The sequence below is a fragment of the Neovison vison genome, chromosome 11, assembly GCF_020171115.1.
Source record: "Neovison vison isolate M4711 chromosome 11, ASM_NN_V1, whole genome shotgun sequence".
NCBI lineage: Eukaryota > Metazoa > Chordata > Mammalia > Carnivora > Mustelidae > Neogale > Neogale vison.
Window position 1 is genome coordinate 33,698,023 of NC_058101.1, and position 23,175 is coordinate 33,721,197.

At 40.8% G+C, this 23,175-nt stretch overlaps 1 protein-coding gene across 9 annotated transcripts in view; it reads right to left on the reverse strand.

Annotated features, from left to right (window-relative positions):
- Positions 1–5,592: 5,592 nt before the first annotated feature.
- The window catches only part of LIMCH1 (LIM and calponin homology domains 1), a 327,707-nt gene continuing 310,124 nt past the window's right edge, over positions 5,593–23,175 (reverse strand). For 6 of the 9 annotated variants that reach the window (XM_044224246.1, XM_044224244.1, XM_044224243.1 and 3 more), the window contains 7 exons: positions 22,703–22,830; positions 20,954–21,075; positions 20,553–20,676; positions 17,698–17,775; positions 15,835–15,943; positions 13,643–13,745; positions 5,593–8,488 (listed from right to left, as the gene is read on the reverse strand). In XM_044224246.1, the coding sequence (XP_044080181.1) occupies positions 8,463–8,488; positions 13,643–13,745; positions 15,835–15,943; positions 17,698–17,775; positions 20,553–20,676; positions 20,954–21,075; positions 22,703–22,830 (690 nt within the window). In that variant the 3' untranslated portion in view covers positions 5,593–8,462. The remainder of the gene's footprint in view (positions 8,489–13,642; positions 13,746–15,834; positions 15,944–17,697; positions 17,776–20,552; positions 20,677–20,953; positions 21,076–22,702; positions 22,831–23,175) is intronic. The other 3 variants (XM_044224250.1, XM_044224249.1, XM_044224248.1) reach the window with 1 other exon arrangement.

The following is a 23,175-nucleotide window of genomic DNA, read 5'->3' on the forward strand; positions in this document are numbered from 1 at the left end:
AGTGGGAGAGGGAGCACAGGTTTCTCACGGAGCAGGGAGCCTAATGCAGGGCTCTATCCCAGGACCCTGAGATCATGACCTGAGCTGAAGGAAGATGCTTAATGACTGAGCCACACAGGTGCCCCAATGCTTGGTTTCCTATTGTCTTTGGACATTCCATCAATGGTGTCACAATGTATGTCATATGAGGTGGCTTGTTATTTTTGGTATATGTGCTGCCCAATTAAGCACATGGCACCTTGTTATTTTAACCTATTATTTTTCCTGAAATTCATCCAAATGTTTGTGTACACTTTGTAGTTTGCTCATTTTTCACTGCTAAAATGTGATGGTATAATTTATATCCAAACAGTGCTGTGAGGGTCATTCTTGAACATGTCTCATGGAGGACATTTGTGAAAGTTTGAGTTTCTCTAGAGTTTAGGCTAAGGTAGTTATGTTTCAGATGTGAAATTGCTACATTAAGGGGTATGTGCTTCATCAGTTTCATTAAGCTAATGTAGAATTATTTACCAATATATAATCTTTGAAAAAAATCTATTTCACACCCCCTCTGCAATCTGGCAACCACCATTTTGTTCTCTCAATTTAAGAGTGGGGTTTTTCTTTTTTTTAATCTTTTTTTCTTTTTTTAAAATTTATTTCTTTTGTTTCTCAAATCCATATAGGAGTGAAATTGTATGGTATTTTCCTTTCTCTGGCTGACTTATTTTACTTTAGGTCCATCTATGTTGTTGCTGATGGCTGGTTGTTCTTTTTAATGGCCGAGTAATATTCCTGCCTGTGTGCGTGTGTGTGTGTGTGCGCATGTGTGTGCATAAAGTACATCTTCTTTATCCATTTATCTATCAATGGATGCTTGGGTTGCTTCTGTATTTTGGCTATTGTAAATAATAACATAGGGGTCATGTATATGTAAATAAACATAAGGGTCAGTGCATTTTTTCCAATTAGTGTTTTTGTTTGTTTGTTTTTTGTTTTTTTTTTTGATAAATATCCAATAGTGGAATTACCAGATTATCTGGTAGTTCTAATTTTAATTTTTTTGAGAAATTTCCATACTCTTTTCCACAGTGGCTGCACCATTTTGCATTCCCATTGATAGTGCTTGAGGGTTTTCTTTTTTCCACATCCTCACCAGCACTTGTTTCTAAGTGTTGTTTTATTTTCACCATTCTGACAGGTGTGAGCTGATAGCTCAATGAGATAGGAAATTGAGATTAGGAAAATGATGACTGATGTGAAGCTCTTTTCCTGTGTCTGTTGGCCATCTGCCTGTCTTCTATGGAAAAAATGTTTGTTTAGATTCTCCATCCATTTTTAAATCGGATTAGTTGTTTTTATAGTGTTGAGTTGTTTAAGTTCTTTACATATTTGAATGTTAACTTCTTACCATATACATTTTTATAAGTAGTGTTTGAGTTTCCATTGCTTCATATCTTCACTAATTATTGGTGTCATCAAAGTTTTAAATTTTTATCAATTCAGTGTGCATAAAATGACATTCATAATGGTTTTCATAAGCATTTTCTTCTTAATGCAATTGAATATATTTTTGCTTTTTTTGGTTGTTCATATATTCTATCATATCACTTTTCATTTTTTGGTCCATTTTTAAAATTGATCTGTTTGTATTTTCCTTATTGATACTTTCAAGTTCCTTATACCGTTTGGATACTAATTCTCTGTTGGTTGTACCTGTGACAAAACTTCTCTTGGTTTGTAGCCTTTTAAAAACTTTCTTTTTGTGATATGGAAGTTTTAAGTTCTTAATATAATTGAATGACTTTCTGTTTTGGGGGTTGTAGGGAGAGTCTTGTTTTACTGTTGCTTTAGTTTACATTTCTTTGATCACCAGTACAGTTGAACATTATTTTTCGTGTTTACTGGCCATTTATATTTCTTTTCTGCCCAGCTTTTTAAGGTTACTTTGCCCACTTTCTATTGATTTGCAAAGGACTTCATATGTTGAAGATATTAACCTTTGGCTTATTTGTTGGGAATATTAACCCAAGTTTTTCATCACTTTTAAATTTTGCCTAAAATTCCCTTTATTACATATTTAAACATATTTAAAACCTATCATTCTTTCATTGTTTTCACTTAACACTCTAATTCATCTGAGATTAATTTTATTGTGAAGAGGTGACATTAATTAACTATTCCTCCTGTATCCACTGATTCATGATACCATTATTATTATACACTAAAATTTTCATGCTTATTTGGGTCTATTTCTGGGCCGTACACTTTGCTGTGTTAATTATGATTAGTTTATTAATTCTTGCCTGAGATATGTACTTGTTTATTTTTATCTTTGTTGTAAATTTTACTGTTTGGTAAGGCAAATTACTTTGATTGGTCCTCCTTTTCAAACTTTCTTGGATCATCTCAGAATAGGCATTCTACATTTAGCCAATCAAACACTCTACTTGTTTCCCAGAGTGTTATCATATAAACAAGGTGTAGCTTCTCAATCTTCAAAGTATTGGAAAACACGAAATACCATCCAAACTTCTCATGGATTCAGAAGGAACTGCCAAATGCTCCAGGATCGAGCTTGGGATAGTAATTCATGCTGGCTCATGGAGAGTGGGAGTGTAGTGCTTCATGAAATGTTTATGGGGCTTCCTAGAGTTATACTTCAGTCACTTTCCTGCCACAGTATTTTTTTTTAAATTTTATTTATTTATTTGACAGACAGAGATCACAAGTAGGCGGAGAGGCAGGCAGAGAGAGAGGAGGAAGCAGGCTCCCTGCTGAGCAGAGAGCCTGATGCGGGGCTCGATCCCAGGACCCTGAGATCATGACCTGAGCTGAAAGCAGAGGCTTTAGCCCACTGAGCCACCCAGGCACCCCCTCCTGCCATAGTATTTTCTAAACCAACGGGGCTCACTGAAATAATTCTCTGGCTCCTTGGTGGACAATAAAGAAACCAGGTTTCCTTGGATAATGTCATTATTTTTGCTGGAAAAATGAAATGCCTTGATTTAGTGCCGTCAGTGAATCTGTTAGCAGTGAAATAATATTGTGACATAGGAATCACTGTGCTGTGCCCTCAGGGTCATCTCCCCATTGGGGTGGTTAGAAAGAGACCCTTCCTTTGTTCAGGCCTTTGCTGTTGAGGTTGACAAAGTGGAGGTCCCATTGTGAAACAAAAGTTGGGCTGGACAAACATGTTATCAGGCAGGCTACTTTTTCCCAGCTCTGGAGATCAGATTTGGGGAGGGTAGAGGGGCTTTGGGAGTGTCGTGTGTCAGGGCAGAGGTCAGTGGGGCTCTGCTGGAGAGACCCTTTAGCATCCGTTCCAGCAAATGCTAAGATGCCCAATGTCACGTCCCAAGGGCCAGCTCTTGTCTGTCTTCTCAGAGAAAGAAATCAAATCCTAGGGGGTAAAAATGGAATTCTAAGTCCATTGAGAATTTTTAAGTATACATTCACTATAAAAAGAATGTTCTGCTCCCCCATTTGAGTGTCAAATAAATTCTGCCAAATTCCAGCTCTGCTCAGAGGTCCTCCTTGTTGGTCTCATGTGAGGTCCCAGACACGAGAGCCAAGCACAGTTGAATAGGAGGTTAACCTAGTCACCGCTGATCAGAGATGGTTGATGAAATACACAATTATGTAAAATCTTATACTCATCCAGAATAAGTCACTTATTCTTATTATACCTCATTTCTCATCTATGGAATAACAAGATGTATAGATACATGCCAAAAATGCTGGCTTTTTAAAAAGATTTTTTAAAAAGATTTTATTTATTCATTTGTCAGAGAGAGAGAGAGCATGAGCAGGGGGAGCGGCAGGCAGAGGGAGAAGCAGGCTCCCCACTGAGCAGAGAGCCTGATGTGGGACTCGCTCCCAGGACCCTGAGATCATGACCTGAGCCGAAGGCAGATCCTTAACCCAGGCGTCCCCAAAATGCTTTTTGATAAATGAAAAGATGCTGGCACAACCACCTTTGATGAAATAATGCTCAAGAAGTTTAGGAAAAGTTCTACTTTGTTATATATAAACATTTTCCTGTGATTTCAAGTCACTCGGAAGAACTATTAAGGGGAAGGCATGGTTCGGGAAAACGCTGAACATGGGGGCTTATAAAATAGCCGTCTTTGGGGACAATACATGAACAATGCTGCCCGAAAGTATTACGAATCATAGCAACACAACTGGCCAATTGACGGCTCTTTGAGCTTCTTTCTTGGAATGACCCAAGACCCTCCGAAAGTAAGTATTTTCCTTAATCGTTTCTCCGCATGTTTGTCAAAGGAAATGACACTTAGGAAAGCAAGTGTGTAGCAGCTGATGGAAAAGCCAAGAGAAGATTAACTGTGGGTTGTAAACGGGTGGCCTGAGGACAAACTTAGACTTGCAGATGTATTTTAGGGGTGTCTCACAAGTTGGCTTGGCACACATTGGGAAGTGTTTTGAATTGTTGTCAACATTTAAATGGCTACAGATTTCATACGCAAACAATTGCTTGGAGTCAGGTAGCCGCTTCTTTCTTGAGACAGAACTGTTCTTTTGCCCGTTTGCTATAGTCTACACCACTCTATTCCCCACTTTTGGTCCCTACAGTACGTAACTGGTCCCTCCAGTCCCTTGAGTTTGTAACCCCCTGATTCTGATCATGTCAAAGGATGGGGCGGGGTCCTTTGTGGTCTAAATTTGGACCCTACCAAGAAGTCCTTAGGTCTTGAAGCAAGTCTGTGGAAAGCAAGCCAGTCCAGCAGGTCTGAGGTCGAATGTTATTCTTTTGGTAAAGACATTCTCCAGAGAGCACATGTTGTGATAACAATCTTCTCTTTGTATTGGAATGGAATGAGGATGGATATAGGCCACCACTCTGAGAGCTCCTCAAACTCTCTCAGGCAAGGGAAAGAAGTCACTTATCTATGGAAAGGGTGGCAGCCACTAGCTGCATACCGCACTTGGCAAAAAGAACCAGAGTACTAATCCGGGGTAGCAATTAGAACACTGTGTCTTAGAGCGATGGGAGCTTTCACAGAATTTGCTTGCTTTTAGCAGCACAACTTACAAATCTGGGACAGAGGGCCAGGCAAGGTCCATGTGTATTGTGGAAAGTTCACGACATCAGAAGGAAGACTCTGTTTTGCAGCAAATTTCCTGGTTCAACAATGGAGAAAAAAGCCGTCAGTGAAATGACTCTATATAGACAGAGGAACATTGGAGAAGCGCTAAGGACAGTGGCAGAATCTAGTGACTTGAAGAGGTTGGCTTGGTTCTCTCTGGCCAGTGCTGGAAACACTTCAGCATTTGGTTGTTTCAGATAATTTCCACTGGCATTTGCAGGGTCTCTCCTGGTGACTGTGTGTCTCAGCTCAAGGGGTCTGAATCCTTCCGTGGAAGGCAATTCCTTAGTGACTCCTACAACCAGCTGCTAAGTTCGATTTGCCTTAAACAGCTGACCTCAAAAATGGAACAAGATGCATATGCAAACATGCTTCATGGCCATCAGATGATTACGTAACCCCAGACCCGAAGCTACAACGGAGAGAGCCTGATTCTCTCCTCCCCAAGTCCGAAAGCTGACCCCTCCTCCCTACCCCCCCCAATTAATAGAGTACAAAGTTGATTTGAGTATTTTATTTATAAATGTACATTTACTATAAAAGCTGTTGCATTTTAGACAACTTTTAATTTTTCTTTTTTTTTTTTAACTATTTCTCAGAGGCATTTTAGAATAAATATTTTTAAATGAAGGTTAGTATAACTGATAGAGAACATTGGCCCACCCAGAGCAGTAACACCTTTCGGACGGACTCACATACGAGGTGGATCATTTCAGTTTGTTACGTCTTACACTGTGTATAGATAACTAGAATAGGTCTTGCCTTAATAACACTACGTAGAAAGAATGAGGAAATGACATGGTTTGCTAGTTAGTGAAAAACAAAGGGTTACTCATTTTTTCTTAAGAAAGAGAAAGGACTATCATTTGGAGCATGAGGGGGAAAATCGTATTTTTCCTCAAGAACAATAAATCACTCACTTGCCTCATCTGCTTTTTTTAAACAAGCGCATTTCCATCGTAGCTCAACAGAGCAGAGCTTCCCCGCCCCCCCGGATCTCAAAGATTATTTGAAAAGAAATAGATCATACTCGCTATGCGGCATTGGAAAAAACAAGATCTCGTCTGCCTGAGATGCCATGTAACAGACTCCAAATGAAATAGAAATCAAATATAAATAGAAACAGTTGGCAATTAGAATTTAGAAAATGTTGGAGATTATTCTGTGCTGGTGACTATTGTTCATTATGGGAGAGCACATTTCGCAGCTGGAGAATGGGGCTTTATTTTTCTTGACTGGATTCAGGCTTCAATACATGTACAATGAGGCTCACTAAGAAATATGTATAAATGGGTTTGTGAAACCAGAAGAGAATGTGCATTATTCATATAGTCCTTACATAACAGATGGAGTTACACATGTAAAAAGTATTCTATAAAAATCGGTTATGAATGATCATATTGTACATGTTTTGTGCATTATTTGTGGCAAAGTACTCTGCTAATATCATGCAAAGTGTAAACATCCACATTATCAAAATATTTAATAAAACATGCAAGTGGTTAATCAAAATATTGAACTTAATCTGTACATTTTCAAAACTTTTAAATTTTTTTTCTATTTTTCTTTTTCTTTTTTTTTAATTTTTTTTTTTCCTGTAAAACAGCGAACACCTCCACGACAAGTCTTCGTGACTTGGAAGTGACTTCACCTCTCTTCAACATACTGTATCCAGAATTCATCACTGACTATGTGCAACAGCTTCGCATTTTCTAAGGCACAATTTTTTAATGAAATGATGTGTAAATTCCAATCTAACAACAGCTCTTCCAAATGACAAGATGGTCAAATTACCTCCAGTGGCTGAGGGAATTTCTGCACTTACATGGAACCTGCATGCAGAGAACAGTCTAGCATGTAAATAAATAATTGCTAGCCCTACTCAATAAGACACAGGAAAAAAAATTATTGCTTACATAAACAGAAAAACATCTACTTAATCTCCTTGTATGACTACATTAACCTATTAGGAGTATATCCATAGTCTACATTCACAAAATGTCATCTTCACTTATTTGCCGTCATTTTAAGGCAGAATAAATAGTTCCCCTTTCCCCAGTCTTAAAGAAAAACAGCCTGGAGATCTAAAACGTGATGCTTTTTAGTAACTGGAGTCCTTTCTTGGCCAGTGGAAACTCATCACACAGGGCAGACAGGAGGCCAGCTCTCCACAAGAGCTCCGCTCTAAAGTTCTAGAATTGTCAACAGTCAAGAAGGTTGGTGATCGAGGAGAACGGGAGAGGGCACATGTCCACTGCAGTGGGCCGGGTGCACTGTGAGTTGGAAGTTCTTCTTGCTGATCGCTCGTTGGTGGCTCATGACGACATATGTCATTGGGTTCTAGGAGGAGGGTCTTAATGCTTTGCTTTAGACACCTTCGGGCCCTCAAGAAGAACTTGTAGGCAAGGGTGAGCCCGGGTCACACTTCATGATGGACTGATCTTGGTGACAGCTTCCAAAGGCCTCACACGGAGTCTCTTATTCAATCTACAGCCTGAAAAGAAGCAAGCACCAAAACCCTCCCGGCTCTCACTGACTCACCACTCTTCTGGAGATAAAACTTCCTCACAGATTTTGGTAAGAACTTTGGAGACGATGACTGAAATATTTCCCTATGGTTTCTTCCTACCCTTGGGCAGTGTCCCCATGGAGTAAGTCGAGCTGATACTGCAAGGGTTCGCTTTATTTAACGGACCAGCCTCTGTAAATGACAGAACTTCCAAAGCACACAAAATCGAACGGCGCAATAATTTATTGGTAGGACTTCCACCTCCAAAGGTAAGTAAGAGATGTCTCGGGATTACAGTATGTAGTATCAGACTAGCGTCTCTGCGTTAAAACAAGTTATAGCTCAGAGCTCTACGGTGTGATTTTTAGTTTCTGAAATGCATGAATGCTAGGCTTCTATTGTAGAAGACAACACATCTCAAATTGGCATGTCTTGCACTTTCTGCAGCTCAATTCTGTAAACATGAAGTGTTTAATTCCTAAAAATACTACAACGAAACAAGTTTATTGCCTCATTCATCTCAGGAACTCTCAGAGAAGAGAAGAACCCATTTGAAACCATAAGCCTGTTGGCCCACAGTAAGACCTTCGTGTGAACTTCAGGATCATGACACTGTATTTATTCATTTGTATATACTGTGCAAATGCAAAACCAAAAGAAAACAAAAATCAAAACCGAAACGGAAAACCAGGAAGAATGCAAACACTGTGCTACAGAAGAACAGATACCGTCTTTTAGAACAGCCTTTCTGAAATTAGGTAAACGCCAAGGAGCCCCCACACTTGGGATTTGGTGAAATGGTCGCCAGGGGACACCCTCCAGAAAGAAAAGGTGAGTGACCTGGAAGCTTGAAAAGCACGTCACAATGTTGTGGGCTGGCCAGCACCTGCGACAAAGAACACAGGGTAGTATTTGGTTAGAGGATGCAACACTTCTTGCCTCAGGGCACTGGTAATGACCTCTGCCCAAATCTCTTCTCCCTCTGAGGGGGAGTTTGTCCCCCTCTGCTGCTCCAAGTGTGGCCCAGGGAAGAGAAGTACTGGCGTCACCAGGAGGTGGTCAGACAGGGCATTCCTGGGTCCCATCCCAGAACGAAACAAGGAGTCCTGGGGATTCATCTGCCCTGTCAAGTTTGATTGAAATCCTCTGGATTTCACCCTTAAGCGAAATGATCTTTGTTAAACTCCCTGCCTTGTCTTCTAGGGGCAAATAAGCAAGAAAACATTCTCTCTTTTCTGGTCCTTTAGGTTTTGGTTTCTAGAAGAATAAATACATTGCAGCCAGAGGAATGTGACATGGGATCTACATATGGACTCATACATATTTGCTAGATTTAGTAAATAAAAACACAGAACACCCAACAAAATTTGAGTTTCAGGTAAACAACAAATTAAAAAAAAAAAAATATATATATATATATATATATTTTTAGTATAAGTATATCCCATGTGCTATTTGAGATATACTTGTGCTAAATCCTGACCATGGAATATTTGGGACCTACAGTTACTAAAAAAAAATCATTGTTTATCTGAAATTCAAATTTAATAGGGCAAAAACATTCTAATGGGGGCATCTTCTATTTTATCTGGCAACTCCATCTAGAAGGATGGTTTGGATTCCGTATTTCCTGCAGAAACCTTCACAAAGTTTCTCTTTCGTTGGAGGCACTAGAGTTGTAATGAGACAATCGCAACACTGGAAAAGACCCTGGAGATTTTGCAATAAATGCATTTCACCAGAATGAATGACGGAATCACCAGACCCAGAGACACAGTCACCCAATACCCAAGCACAAATGGCACAAGTTAGCCACGTGATGGCTTGATTTGTGGCAGGTGATTTGTTTTGCACTTCCATTCCCATTTACATATGAACTTAAAAACTGTTTACATTGCTTTTAGGAACTGCATTTTAATATGCTGTTATGCAATTTCTCCCCTCCAACAGAAAAATTTCATTTAAATGTGACTAGTTACTTGAAGAAAATAGGATTATATATCCAGGCTTTATTATTCCACACAATGAAATCATTTTGTTTCACTTAGAACGCCTATGATGTAAACCATCCCTTCCATCTACCCATCCCCCACCCAACTCATATAAGAGTCAAATAAAAAAAAAGAAAAATGATTTTTTAGCCATTTCTTTTCATTCTCTCTTTTTTTTTATTGCATCTGGGATATACTCAACCAATTCAACTATATTTATACTTCTCGAGCCAACTATTATCTCCTCCACTGATTCACATTTAAGCTAATACATTTGTTTCTTCTGACACCAAGAAAGAAATGAGCATTATTCTCAGATATGCTGGTCATTGTCCCTGTCATGTGTTAAGTTTAGCCCCAATATAATATTAATATCTACCTGGAAAAATAAACATGAAAGAAGAGTTAGGAAAAAACAACTGGAAAGAAAGTAGTCATTATTACTCAATATGAAAACATATTAAGAAGCTATAATAATTAAAACTATTCAACACTTGAGAATTAGTAGGTTAATAAGACATAATAAAACATCTAGAAATAGATCCAAATACCTATGGGGAACTCCGTTTATGAGAAAGCTGGCATTTCAAATTAATGAAAAAAAAAAAAAAGGATTCTTCAGTTAAATTTGCACAACTTGTAACTGGGGGGAAAAAAGATTGGCTATCTATCTCAGTTCTTGTCCCAAAATATATTTGTGATGATCATGTAGTTAAATGTGAAAGAGATAATAAAGAATAATTCTGGGAGAAATCCCAGCTAAGTCCTTGAAGTAGTGAAAGTTTTTCTAAGCAGGACACAGAACCCAGAATCCAAAAAGGAAAGATTGAAAAAAGGTATGTTTAATTACTTTACATGAAAATCTTTTCTATGAAAAAAAGTTCACAAAGTAGAAAGACCAATGACAATGGCAATAAGCAGCAAATATAAAATCAAGGGAAAATGTTTTTACTTTAAAAGAACTACAAATCAAGTATTAGCAGAACCATGGGCAAAGGATAGAGAAGAAAGATATATATATTTTTAATAGCAAAAAAGAAATAAAAATGGTCCATAAACAAGATGTTCAAACTCACTTAAAGACATACAGGTCAAAACAATGCAATTTTCCCTTCCCCATGCAACACAGTAGGAATTTTAAAAGTCTGATGTGATCCAGAACTGACACAGGCATGGAGAGAGAAAGACGCTCTCTTACGGACTTTGCAGGGAGAGTGCACTTTTCTGGAAGATAATTAGACAAGTTGTCTGAAAATTTTAAAAGCACATGACTGTTAACTCAGCAGTCCCAGTGCTCAGAATCTACCCTACAGAAATGCTTTCGACTGTTCATGAGGACATCTGTACGTGGATGTCCACGGGGGCCTTTACCCAGAACATATTAAAACACTGGAAACAACTGAAGTGCCCATGCACAGAGAATAGTCTGTAATTACGGCAAGTCCACACAATGGGACTGTATTCGGGTACTAAAAAGCCATCTAAAAGCATGGGGAGAAAGAATGTTATATGAGAAAACGACCAAAAAAAATTGCCATAATATATCATTAAATTAAACATAAGAGCAACAAAAGTAAAGGACACTATGTGATTATCTTCGTGAAATAAAAAAACAGAACATAGGTGGGTAGATGTATCACACACATATGGTGTGTGTGTGTGTGTGCGCTTGTGTATGTGTGTACACACATACAAATGTACATTCTAACTTCCTCTCTAAGAAATAATTAGAAAGTGATTACAGTGATTAATTTTGGAGACTTCCCTTTTAATTCGGTGTCTCCCTAAACAACCCTATTTTCTAATCTTACACCATTTATAATTTTATTGACTCATTCCTTTGAATGTCTATAGACATCATCTAGGCAGAGAAGTAATATGCCTTCTTGCTTTCTTCTTAGTATCCAAAGAAAAAAAATTTTCCTAGTATTTTATATAAAATAAAAAATTAAAAAATCATGTTAGTCTACCTCCAAATCGCTTTATTTTTATCTTATGAGACTATTATAATTTGTAACCTCATATAGGCTATTATAACTCCATGGTTCTTGTCTTTAGATTTGGAATTAAAAGCAGTTAAGGTCCTTTTTATTTGTATACACAAGAGAAAATTGCTGGCCTAGATTCAAAAAGCTAGTTTCCAAAAGAAATGACAATGAATCACCCACTCTCTCAATTAAAGTAAAGATCTGGATGAAAACAGGTTGCTGTAACCCAGACGTGGGCTCAGGTGTGTTCTCTGCGGATATCCTTCAAGCACTTTAAATTATGAAAGAAATTCAGATTTCCAGTACAGTTGAAATCTGGCTCAACAGTCCTTCAACCCAAGAGCGCCCTCTTCTGGTTCCATGATTCACATTCATCTGGTTCATCGAGGTTGAGAAAAGTATTATTTGTACAAGAGGATAGTTAAAATCACTTTGGAATATGGGAGAAAAGGGCTTAGTTTTCCATTGTAATGTATAAAAATAAGCAAATAAAAATCAGATAAAATAAATATATTTAATTATATATACTTTAGGATCATCCATGGTATACTATTCCATTTGTTGCTCATTTTAGTTATTTTTTACTATTTATACCGTATTTTACATGTAAACACATAGCTTAAATTGATATCAATATTATATACTATATACATATTATAATAATATAAAATTAATATCTATATATAATATGTGGTATACATGGTTCTGTTTTGAGGGCAGCAGCTCAAAATTGGGAATTGTTTTGACTTTAAGTCAAATGTTTGTCATAGATCAAAACCACCTGGGTTTGATCTAATTCTTATTTCCTAGGATTTTATTAAAAGAGGTATATACTTCCCTAACTGACTAAATTTATAGCAATAAAACAATTTAATTTCAATTTCACTCTTCAAATCTTCAGTCTTGCAGATTTAGAGACCCATGTAAAAAGCCTAAAGATGTTCTTTAATTTACTTTGAGAAATAAGAAAAGATTCTTGAATTTCAACTCCTCACCTCCATTGTTTTTATTTTTATTTTATTCACTTTTTGAAAAGTTTTTATTTATTTAAAACAGCGAGAGAAGGAACACAAGCAAGGGGAGAGGGAAAGGGAGAAGCAGGCTTCCCGCTGAGCAGGGGGTCCAGTGCGGGGCTCAGTCCCAGGACCCTGAGATCATAACCTGAGCTGAAGGCAGAGGCTTAACCCACTGAGCCACCCAGGCACCTCTCCCTCCATTGTTTTTAAAGGAAGAATTTCTCACTGATGAATTTGCTGGAAGTCTCCCCACCAGAAGGACAGTACTTCGGAGATGAGCCACTGGCTGGCTAGTTGCAGATTTTCTAAACAGCAGCTGGGCAACAGCGCCCCCTGGTGCCCTCAAAACCAACATGAACTGTCTACAGTAGGAGACCCAGACACAGGATTAGGGGCCGACTGCTCAAATGAGCTTCAGGGCCCCAGAGACTGGTTAAGCTCAGTTTATGTACTAAGGCATTTTGAAGGAGTATGGGGCAGGGATTCCAGAGAAGTAGAACCCCTCATCTTGGCTCTAAAGGAACTTTCACGTTGGCTGGCAACAAAACCAGACCATGTCATACAACTCCTGACTGTAGGGCATGCGGACATTGAGGACCTGGTGCTTGAGTTGCTGAACACTGGAGAGCCATTCTTCACACTGACACCATCCTAAGTGGTGCTGGCTTTCTAAAGATATGCCTCTACAAATGAACAGTGTTTCACAGATCTTGTATCTTCCTTCTATCTCCCCAAAATCTCTAAGGTGAGCTCAAGCAACGTCTCAAACTTGGTTTTACCTCCCAGGTGTATTAACGGATAAAAATAATGTTTCTGGACAAAAAAGAATTTGGCCACACTGTAACAGTAACTTCCAGTAAGAAACAAGTGGTAAATACGGGTTATTTCCTTATTGTTTCTTTTCCCTACGTGCTAACAAATCCTATCCTCAGGGTAGGCGTGTCAATCAATGAGGAGGAACAGTTGAATTTCTAAATCGGGTCCTGTAGAAGGCATAGGACCACACTCGTCTCAAGGTATCCTGTGCCTGCCCCCTGGTACTTACTTCTGGATCGCATGTAGCAATCATTACAGTTCAGAAGACCATTTCGAATCCTAACATCCGTCCCACTCACTGCATCTCCAAGCTGTCCTTTACAAATCCCACACTGTAGGGCAGAAAGAACAGAAGTTATAAGGTGCACAAGGACTCATTTCTTTATAATGCTTAGTTATGGTTCACACAAGTACGCAACAATCACTTCTACAACCTCCACATTTGTTGAGCATCTACTATATGGCAGATGTTGTACCAGAGCTGACTCACAGCAACAACACACTTGTAGCATTTTATCCTAACTCCTTGCATTTTACAGAGAAGGACACTGATTCTAAGGCTTGCTGACTTGTCCAGGACTGCAGAGCTGGTAGGTGGTGTCAAGCTGACCCCCAATCAGGATGGAACAACCATTCCAAACAGATGACATCCTAGTGGTTTTAAATAAACACACGGCCAATGATTATCAATTCAGACTCGATAATTGTGAATGATCTTGAAATGCTTTCTACTACCGTTGGCGAGTTCTGCCAGATCAGAATGACTAGGAAATGGCTCACCTCACATTTCCACACAGAAAGCAGTAACGCCCACTGCTACAAATCCAGCAGGAAAAGAACACGTTTCAGCACAGTCAGCCTGAGGAGGCATTGCTTAGAACGGAGAAGGTGGAAACAGAGGTTGTTTCAGAGGCCAGCCTTTTGTGGTGGGTTGGAGGGATTAGAACCCAGCTCCAAAGAGGACCAGCCCCAGATTCATGCTCTAAGGTCACCCAGCTGGTAGAGGAAAGCTTCATCCAAATTATGTTATAAGCTCCACTGACTTCCAGGATAGGAGGTAAATCTAAGAGGCAATGTGCCTTAAAGGGTCAGATCAGCTCTAGGAAGTGAATCATTAGAAAGAATAAAGGCTTTGATAGCTAAGAAGGCCAGTCTCCTCTCCCTTGAGAAACTGCGAAGACTCTTTGCCATCTGGATTATTTCAAGTTCGGGGAAAGTCTCTGAGAACAAACTGTGGTATCGGAGCACATTATCTTGGCATTGCCGGGAATTAAAAAGTATATTCTTTGAGCCTCAAAACACTCCGAGACAAGTGGGGATATACATTGTCTAGCTTCATTTCACAATGAGAATATTGATAATTGGAGTCTAATTAAGGATCTATATTACGTTTTACTCACGGTAAGTCCTGCTTTGCACTAATTACTAATATGACTAAATTAACGATTTTGGGACTTTACTCGCTTTCTCTTAGCTTATAGGTAAAGTGGGAGTTATTTTAAACCCATGCAAGTTTACTTGATAGCTGAAGACACTACCAGCAAAGGAACAGGACAAAATTCAAGAGAAAGCACGGTAGCTTGGTGAAGAGAAAAAAATGATTCTTACTCAGAGTTCAAGGGTTTAGCTTCAACATAAGATATTAACTGGAATTGTGTCCAGGAGTGGGGGGAAAAGAAAAAAAAGAAGTGCTGATAGAGTCCCAACTTGTCAATTTCATAATAAATGAGCTAGAAGTGGTTCACCTCCTTACTGGTTCACCTCCCCCCTTATTAGCAGGAGATGTGGGACTAGGAGCGAGGCCTCTGCATTTTCAGTGAATTGGTCAATTCCTTCATTTCTGCTAGGTTCAGAGGAAATCACGGTGAGCTGGACAGATACAGCCCCCGCCCTTATGGAGGGGACGGTGTATTCGAGGAGGTGATGATTCAACAATGAAACAAGAGAGTGGTAAGGAGCAGGAAATGCTCTCTCTAAGGACTGTAAAGGAACTGACGTCGTCTGGGGGTCAGGGCAGCTTCTCAGAGGGAGCGATACTCAATCCGTGATTACGCACAAAGGCATGCAGAGACCTACAAGGAAGCAACTAGCTGCTAGCCACTTAACTGATGGAAAATCTTCCATTCAAAGATAAAAACCTTTGCTGTGAAGCCACAAGAGTGTCAGAAGCGGAAAAGATGCTACATTCCAGACACGCTGCGCAAATCCGTTTTGCTTCTTCTCACCTGCCGTCCCAGAGGGACGTGTGAGAGGAGAGTTTCTTCCTGAAGGGAGGGCTCTGCAAACACTTCCGTACAACCCAGAGCGCCTGGCCTCACGAGCAGAGGCCCGTCGGGAGTTCCAGGAGGAAATTTCTCAGTACAGAAGGATGCTAGAAGATGCTAGGACATATCCCTCAGAGAGGAGGGCGGGCGTACGTACCCTAAAGCACTGGATGTGGAAATAGAGATGGAGGGTCTCGATGATCATGGCGGCTCCTTTGCCCAGAGGGAGCCCACAGGACGAGCACAGCTTCTTCCCGCTGATAGACCTGGGTTTCAAAATATACGGAGTAATAAGATGTTCATGTAGAGTAGTTGGTCAAATGGACTAACATGCAGCCTCAAGCAAAAAAAAAAAAAAGATGGATTTTAACATCTTAAATATAAGATGTATATATATATATGATATAGATATGTATCTGTAAGCATAAGATATAATATAAGATATAAACCATGGATGGTTTATATCATGAATGCAATGGCAATTACTGAACTGATAACAAGCAGGAATTAAGCATCAGATACAAGCTGCAAGCAGCCTGCTGGGCCCAATACTACAGGCCTCCATCATGGCACAGAATTTGGGGGATGTGTGTATGTGTGTGTGTGTGTGTGTGTGTGTGTGTGTGGTTTCAGTCATCTGTTACAGGAAGTCTATGTTGTGTCGATTCAACCACGTGATCAAATGCCCTGAAATGACTCAGTGTACTTCTCCTATGTTTTCGTAAGTCCTAAAAGATAATCCAATTTAGCTTTACTAAGGCTTCAGTATTGCTTTAGGATTTTCTATCACTGCGGTTCATTGGCCCTTGAGGCATTTCTTTTTACTTATTAAGAAAAAATGCTGTTGTTTTGGTTTAAAAATAGAGGCAACTGTCACACAGCCCAATAGGTACCAGGCAGACGTGGGACCCATTCTCTGCTCCGTCACCAAGTTTCATGATCAGGTATAAGGAATGCACTTTGGGTTTTGCTTTCACGTTTAAAATGGGAGGATTGGATTAGATGGTCTCCACCTACCCCCTCTTCCAGTGCAAACACTCTGGGGCTCCATAAACCGGGCACTTGCCATCTCTCTGAGTTGCAAGTGCCTAGAGAGCACAGGCTGCGTCTCCCCCATCTCTGCCCTCCCTCAAGCCCCTACTACAGGGCCGACCACCGGACTAGAACCAGACCCTGCACACTGACACAGGGTGAGAGCACTAGCTGGCCTCCTCTCAGACAGCTTCCCCACCCCTGAGATCAGATCATAGTGATGCCCACTGTCTGGAAAGCTCTTGGAATTACACAAGAAATTTTAAAATATGCAATTTCATTCGAAAGCCAACAGGGTACAGAGGAACTGAAGAAACAGAAAGGAAGACAAGAGAAAAGAGGAAGAGTTGCTCCGAGCAAACTCTGTTCATTAGGATTTCCCTCTTATCCGGTAGTAAAATGGAATTTCTAAATCAAAGAAAACCTCTGAGTTCCCACTGCTTTGGTCTCTCCAGTGAATGGGAACTCAGGCAGCTTTTAAGAATATCATGGGGCCCGATTAATGTCCAGAGGCAACCGTAACAGAGCTTGAGTAGGGGAAAGGGAAGGATGAAGTTTCGTTGCTAGTCCCCGCCTGGGTCCCCGTTAAGAGCCAGCAGCAGACCCTGCCCAGAAGGCCCGGCCAGACTTGGAGGGAAAGGCGCCAGCTGAGGAGCCCAGCAATTGTCTGGTGGATTTTATTATTAGATTCTGGGTTCTGCACAATGTAATTAAAGCCCCATGGCCACAGCCGTGCCAACATCATACTCTTGGCTTTTTCTATCATGGGCTGAGAAAATCTGCAGGCCGATGGGGGATGTGTTCTTCCCTCCTGCCTGTGTGGACACGTGTGTGTGTGTGTGTGTGTGTGTGTGTGTGTCTTTAGGAGGAGAATCAGGTGCACACATCTCTCAGAATCATCTGGCAAGCACTAACTTGGTTGAAATCATGCTCAGCAGGCACAAGGTGAAATCAACCAGCCTCAGAAAGGCTTTCTAACCTCTTGTACCTGTTTGGTGATTGGCCAGGAGGGGTGGGGGAACAGGGGGACAAGTGCCCAGCCTGGAAATTCTCTCGAGGGCTTTTCCTGTAACACGGTAAAGGAGCCAAAAATTAGGAGAAGCGAAGAGAAGCCCCTCCCACAAGAAGAGACTTTCTGGATGAAAACAAAACAAAACAAACACTCCCTTGACAACAAAATAGAAAACAACAGCGTGTCCTAGTGGTAATTTTTTATGAAGAACAGACATAGTCATCATCTAGCAAAGCCTGGATGTGCATTGGCTGCGTTAATATCAAAACCAGGCTGGCACGGTTGGACAGGAAGACACAATATCTTTCTAGTATTTATTATTATTATTTGTTCCAGGAACGTTTCTAGTTGACATTGCATGCTGGGTTAGATGTAAAAATCATGGACTGGGTGGGAAGGGAGAGATGAGTCAGGATATAGGAAAAAGCTATTAAAGGAGCCCAGAGCTAAGGGCAGAGCGTTAATGGAGATTTTTTTTTTTTAACGAGGTGGCTTCTACCCCTACCAATAATTTCATCATGGGTACAAGTGATTAGGGGTAATGTTCCAAACATGTAGTAACTGCTAGGTCATGAACATCCACACAGCAGAATGGCCCCAGCCAGAAGCTACTGCAATGGCTTGACAGGTGCTCTTGGTGTCACATGAGATTTGTCTATGATTCAGCCTTGCTCTGCAGTGGCAGATGAGCCTTGCCCGAGCTCTTGCTTTTAAGAGTTTGTTTCATTTGTGAAGAAAGGGACAGAACATGGAAAAGAAGGAGGAAAGGAGAAATGCCAACAGACAAGTGAACGGAGCAGCAGTCCATCTGGCTTCGAACTGCTTTTGGAGAGACTCCCTAAGCCCCTGCCCACTCACACCTCCCTCCTTAGGCAGAGCTTGTCTCCTCCAGAGTATCAGATTTTCATGTGATACCCTAAAGTATAAGCACATTGTCTTAAAAAAGGTTGAAAATCCGAGCAGTAATTGAGAACAAGAATGATTACTTCTAGGTGATTTTACCTTCTATTGATTTGGAGTGTCATCAGGACAGATGGTAATAAAATAGGATACATGTAAGAGGAAAGGGGAAATGGTTCAAACACTATATTGAGGAAAAAAACTGTTAACATGATAAATAAGGTAAAAAGATGAATTTCTGAAACAAGCCATCATCACCATCACCATCACCACCACCAATGTCACCAACGTCACCACCACCATCACCGTCATCGTCACCTCCATCACCTTCATCACCACCATCACCATCATCACCACTGTCACCATTAACACCATCACCATCCTCACCACAATCGTCACCACTACCACCACCATCACCACCATCATCACCACCGTTATCACCATCACCACCACCATCACCACCATCACCATCATGACCACCACCATTATCACCATCACCACCACCATCATCACCACCACGACCACCATCACCACTACCATCACCACCACCATCATCACCACCACCACCACCATCACCACCACCACCACCACTACCATCACCACCACCATCATCACCACCATCATTATCACCATCACCACCACCACCACCACCATCACCACCACCACCACCACTACCATCACCACCACCATCATCACCACCATCATTATCACCATCACCACCACCACCACCACCATCACCACCACCACCACCACTACCATCACCACCACCATCATCACCACCATCATTATCACCACCACCACCACCATCACCACCACCACCACCACTACCATCACCACCACCACCATCACCACCATCACCACCACCACCACCATCACCACTACCATCACCACCACCATCACCACCGTTATCACCATCACCACCATCACCACCACCATCACCACCACCATCACCATCACCACCACCATCACCACCACCATCACCACCACCATCACCACCACCACCACGACCACCATCACCACCACCATCACCACCACCATCATCACGACCATCACCCACACCATCACCATCGTTTGGCACTGTCAGCGCCACCACTGACACATACAGCATCTATCATTTGCCAGGCACAAAACCCTATGAGGTAGGTACTAATATTATTCCCATTTTACACATGAGGAAACTGAGGCACAGAAAGATTAAGTAACTTGCTCAAAGTCCTATGCCGGCAAGTGGAAGAATCAAAGTTTAAATCTAGGTCATCTGGCCAAATATGATTTTATCTAGAAACTATGGTTTCATTTTGACTTCTTCCGCCACTTACTCAGTCAAATACTTTGGATAAGTTATTTAATTTCCCTGAGCCTCAATGTCCTCATCTCTAAAATGGAAACAAGACCCAGTAAAGTTACTGGAAGAGTTCAGTGAATTAACGTATATAAAAAGGGACGAGATATGTAAACCCTTCAACACAGTGCCCATTATATATTGAAAGGCTTAAAAAATGATAGGAACTATTCTTATTCTAAAATAATATGGTTTTTAAAAAATAAGAATATAACCTGTGGTAGTTACTTCATGGGAGTGCATGTAAATGAGCGAAAAACACTTTTTTCCTTGAAACAGGCTCTGAGACAATTTAACTCACTGAAATAAATCACTTATGCAATAGGCCTGCAAATTCTTCCCAAATGTTTAGATTTATAGGCTGAAGACATTATCAATTACAAATTGATAAAAATCAGAGTCCATATTTACTTGCCAGGAAGACTGTCTCAGACATCCATAAATACTTATTTTCTGATCACTCAGAGTCAGTGGACAAGAAGCACAAAAAGACTGCTGACATCTTTCCATCTCACACTTGTTTCCCATTCTTAGTCAATAAATTTCAAAAAGCAAAGGAATTCCACATCTATCTTATTTTGCTACTCACTTCCGTCTTTCACCTGGAGATTCGATCTGATGGTTAATGTTTTTATCCAAAGGGAGGGTTTTTGGCTTCACATCTTCTAGAATGTGCATCGATGGGTTTGATACCTGCTGACTCTGGGATGGATCTGAGGCCGAGGAAAGAATAAAGAACATAAACTTAGTGTTCAGTAACATCTCCCTAGTGCTCCGTATGTCCTCCTTCTTGAAAGCACTAATGCCCACTGGGGTCTCACCTTGAGTTCATGTAGACTGTGGGCCCACAGTGGTGGGAGTCTTTTCACTGTGCTGTTTGGAGTAAGCTACAAGAGAGGCCCGCAGCCAGTAGAGTTCATACCTGTCTGAACCACGTGTGTGGGGGGTGTTCTAATAATTTCATTATTGGGTTTCAACACCCATTCTTACCCTGAGCTAGCTGTGAGTTCATCCCACAGTGTAGGGCCCCAGTTTGTGTATCCAACTGTTGGTCCTGATGGCCTCCTTTCGATACAGGATTCTTAGAATGAGCCAAGGCCCCTTGAGTTAGGCTGTTGAGATAAACAAATGTATATTTCAGAACAGAGATGAAAGCAACCCATCTAAACTTATCCTATCCCTTAGGGCATGGAAATACCTAGATATAAAATGAAAAAAGAAACGGGACTAATGAAATATTTATTCTATTCATTTTAAACCAGATTTAAAGTACTGGAGAATCCTATACTTTTTTCATTATCCATCAATTTAGTAAGCTTGAGAAACCATTATTTCTGAAGTCTTCCCCATCTCCTTGTCCACAAAGGTCTTCATTTCTGATCATTTTAAGGGATACCAGAGCCAACTGGAATTTCCCAGATTTTCACAGGAGAGGACTTATAGTAGAAAATACTTGGGCCCCACAGGTTTGGGAAGCTCATGAGAATTCACTGGCCTTGCAGTAGCATCTGTGTGCAAGAGAAGGAGATGGAGAGGTTTAAAAATGTTCAGAGTTTCTGGAGATAACAGGGACTATCTGGAGAAGCAGCAAAAATTCATGTATGAATTTGCTTAGCAGCATCATTCAAATATTCCTGACCAGTGGCTTTTGTTTCATGAAACTGAAAAGTTCCTTTAAATAGTGTTAACTGGAAACAGATGAGCTATATCCCAAAGGCTCTGTAGACTCTGGGCATGTGCCCGAAGACTCCATGGCCACAATCCACCCAGTCTTCTGGCTGATGGACATGGGAGAATTCTCAGAGCAGATCCTACCAGAGGGGCTCCACTTACAGCCAAACTTTCAAATTGGACAGAATTTGAAAATGACTCTAGCCTTTCACGTCTTTGGGGCTCTCTGAAGGTGCAGTGTGTGTGTACACACGTGTATCTCCGCACACTCGTGTATGTGTATGTGTGCATATGCTTGCACACTTGCCAATCTCTCTCTCTCTGGTATCTCAGGGCCCCAAAAGCAAACATCTGTCTCATAAAGAACTTGCTGGTGGCAGCGTACTGCCAATTTCTGGGATTCTGGGGCTCCCTTCTAGGTTAGGCCCAGGGTGGCATCAATAAGCCCACTATGCTCATAGCTACAACCAGATTTTGCTCCAGTTTGAGCTAGCGCTGAATGATCTAGGGGTTTCTGGGTACGCAGTTTGGATCTCCCATGGAACATACTGGAACCCATGGGATGGGATGATTATCCAAAACCAATCATTTGTAATCCTTTATAGGATAACAAATTAGTTATCCTTTATACTGTCACACAGAGTAAATGTGATTTCTCACAGCTCAGAGGATACTGAGAGTAATGTCCGGGTCCACGGTCAACCCACAGTGGGTAGGACCCCAGGATCTCATTTCAACCCCTCTCCCTCCGGACACATCAACCATTTCAGGTGAATGACAGTTAGATCTGGGGCTTTGAAAAGACAACATGATCCTCTGATGATCTACACTACCTCCCCTCACTTAAAAAAGATTTCACCTATTTAAAAATAAGGTGATTTATATTCAAGAGCATAAAGACTGACTTTGGAGATATTAGAATATGTTTAAGCAACACGTAATGTATTACTGGAATGATAATTTCAAAGCTGAATATGATTTGCATTAGAATTGGGTACCCTTTCTGGGGAGCGAACAGGCAGAGTCTGGCTTTGCTCATGTAGAAGGACAGGCTGATACAGTTCATACCTGCCCACTTCCTCTGGTGGCGGATCTTCCCGAGGGTTATGCAATAAATCACTGTTGTCTCCCTGGAGTGGCTTCCTCCGTCTTGTCTCTTGTTCTTCCTCTCGACCGTTTTCCAAGTCCATCTTATTCTAATTGAGAAAAGAAGGATAATATTGAATATTATTTATTTACTGAGAGAGAGAAAGAATGCACGTGGGGGGTGGGGCAGGGAGAGGGAGAGGGAGAATCTCAAGCAGACTCCCCGCTGAGCACAGAGCCCAACTCAGGGCTTGATCCCATGACCCATGAGATGATGACCTGAGCCGAAAGCAAGAGTCGGAGGCTTGAATGAAATGAGCCACCCAAGCACCCCTGAGTATCATTTTTATTTTTTTAGTTTTAATTAATTAATTTTTTAAAAAAGATTTTATTTATTTATTTGACAGAGAGAGAGAGAGATCATAAGTAGGGAGAGAGGTAGGCAGAGGGAGAGG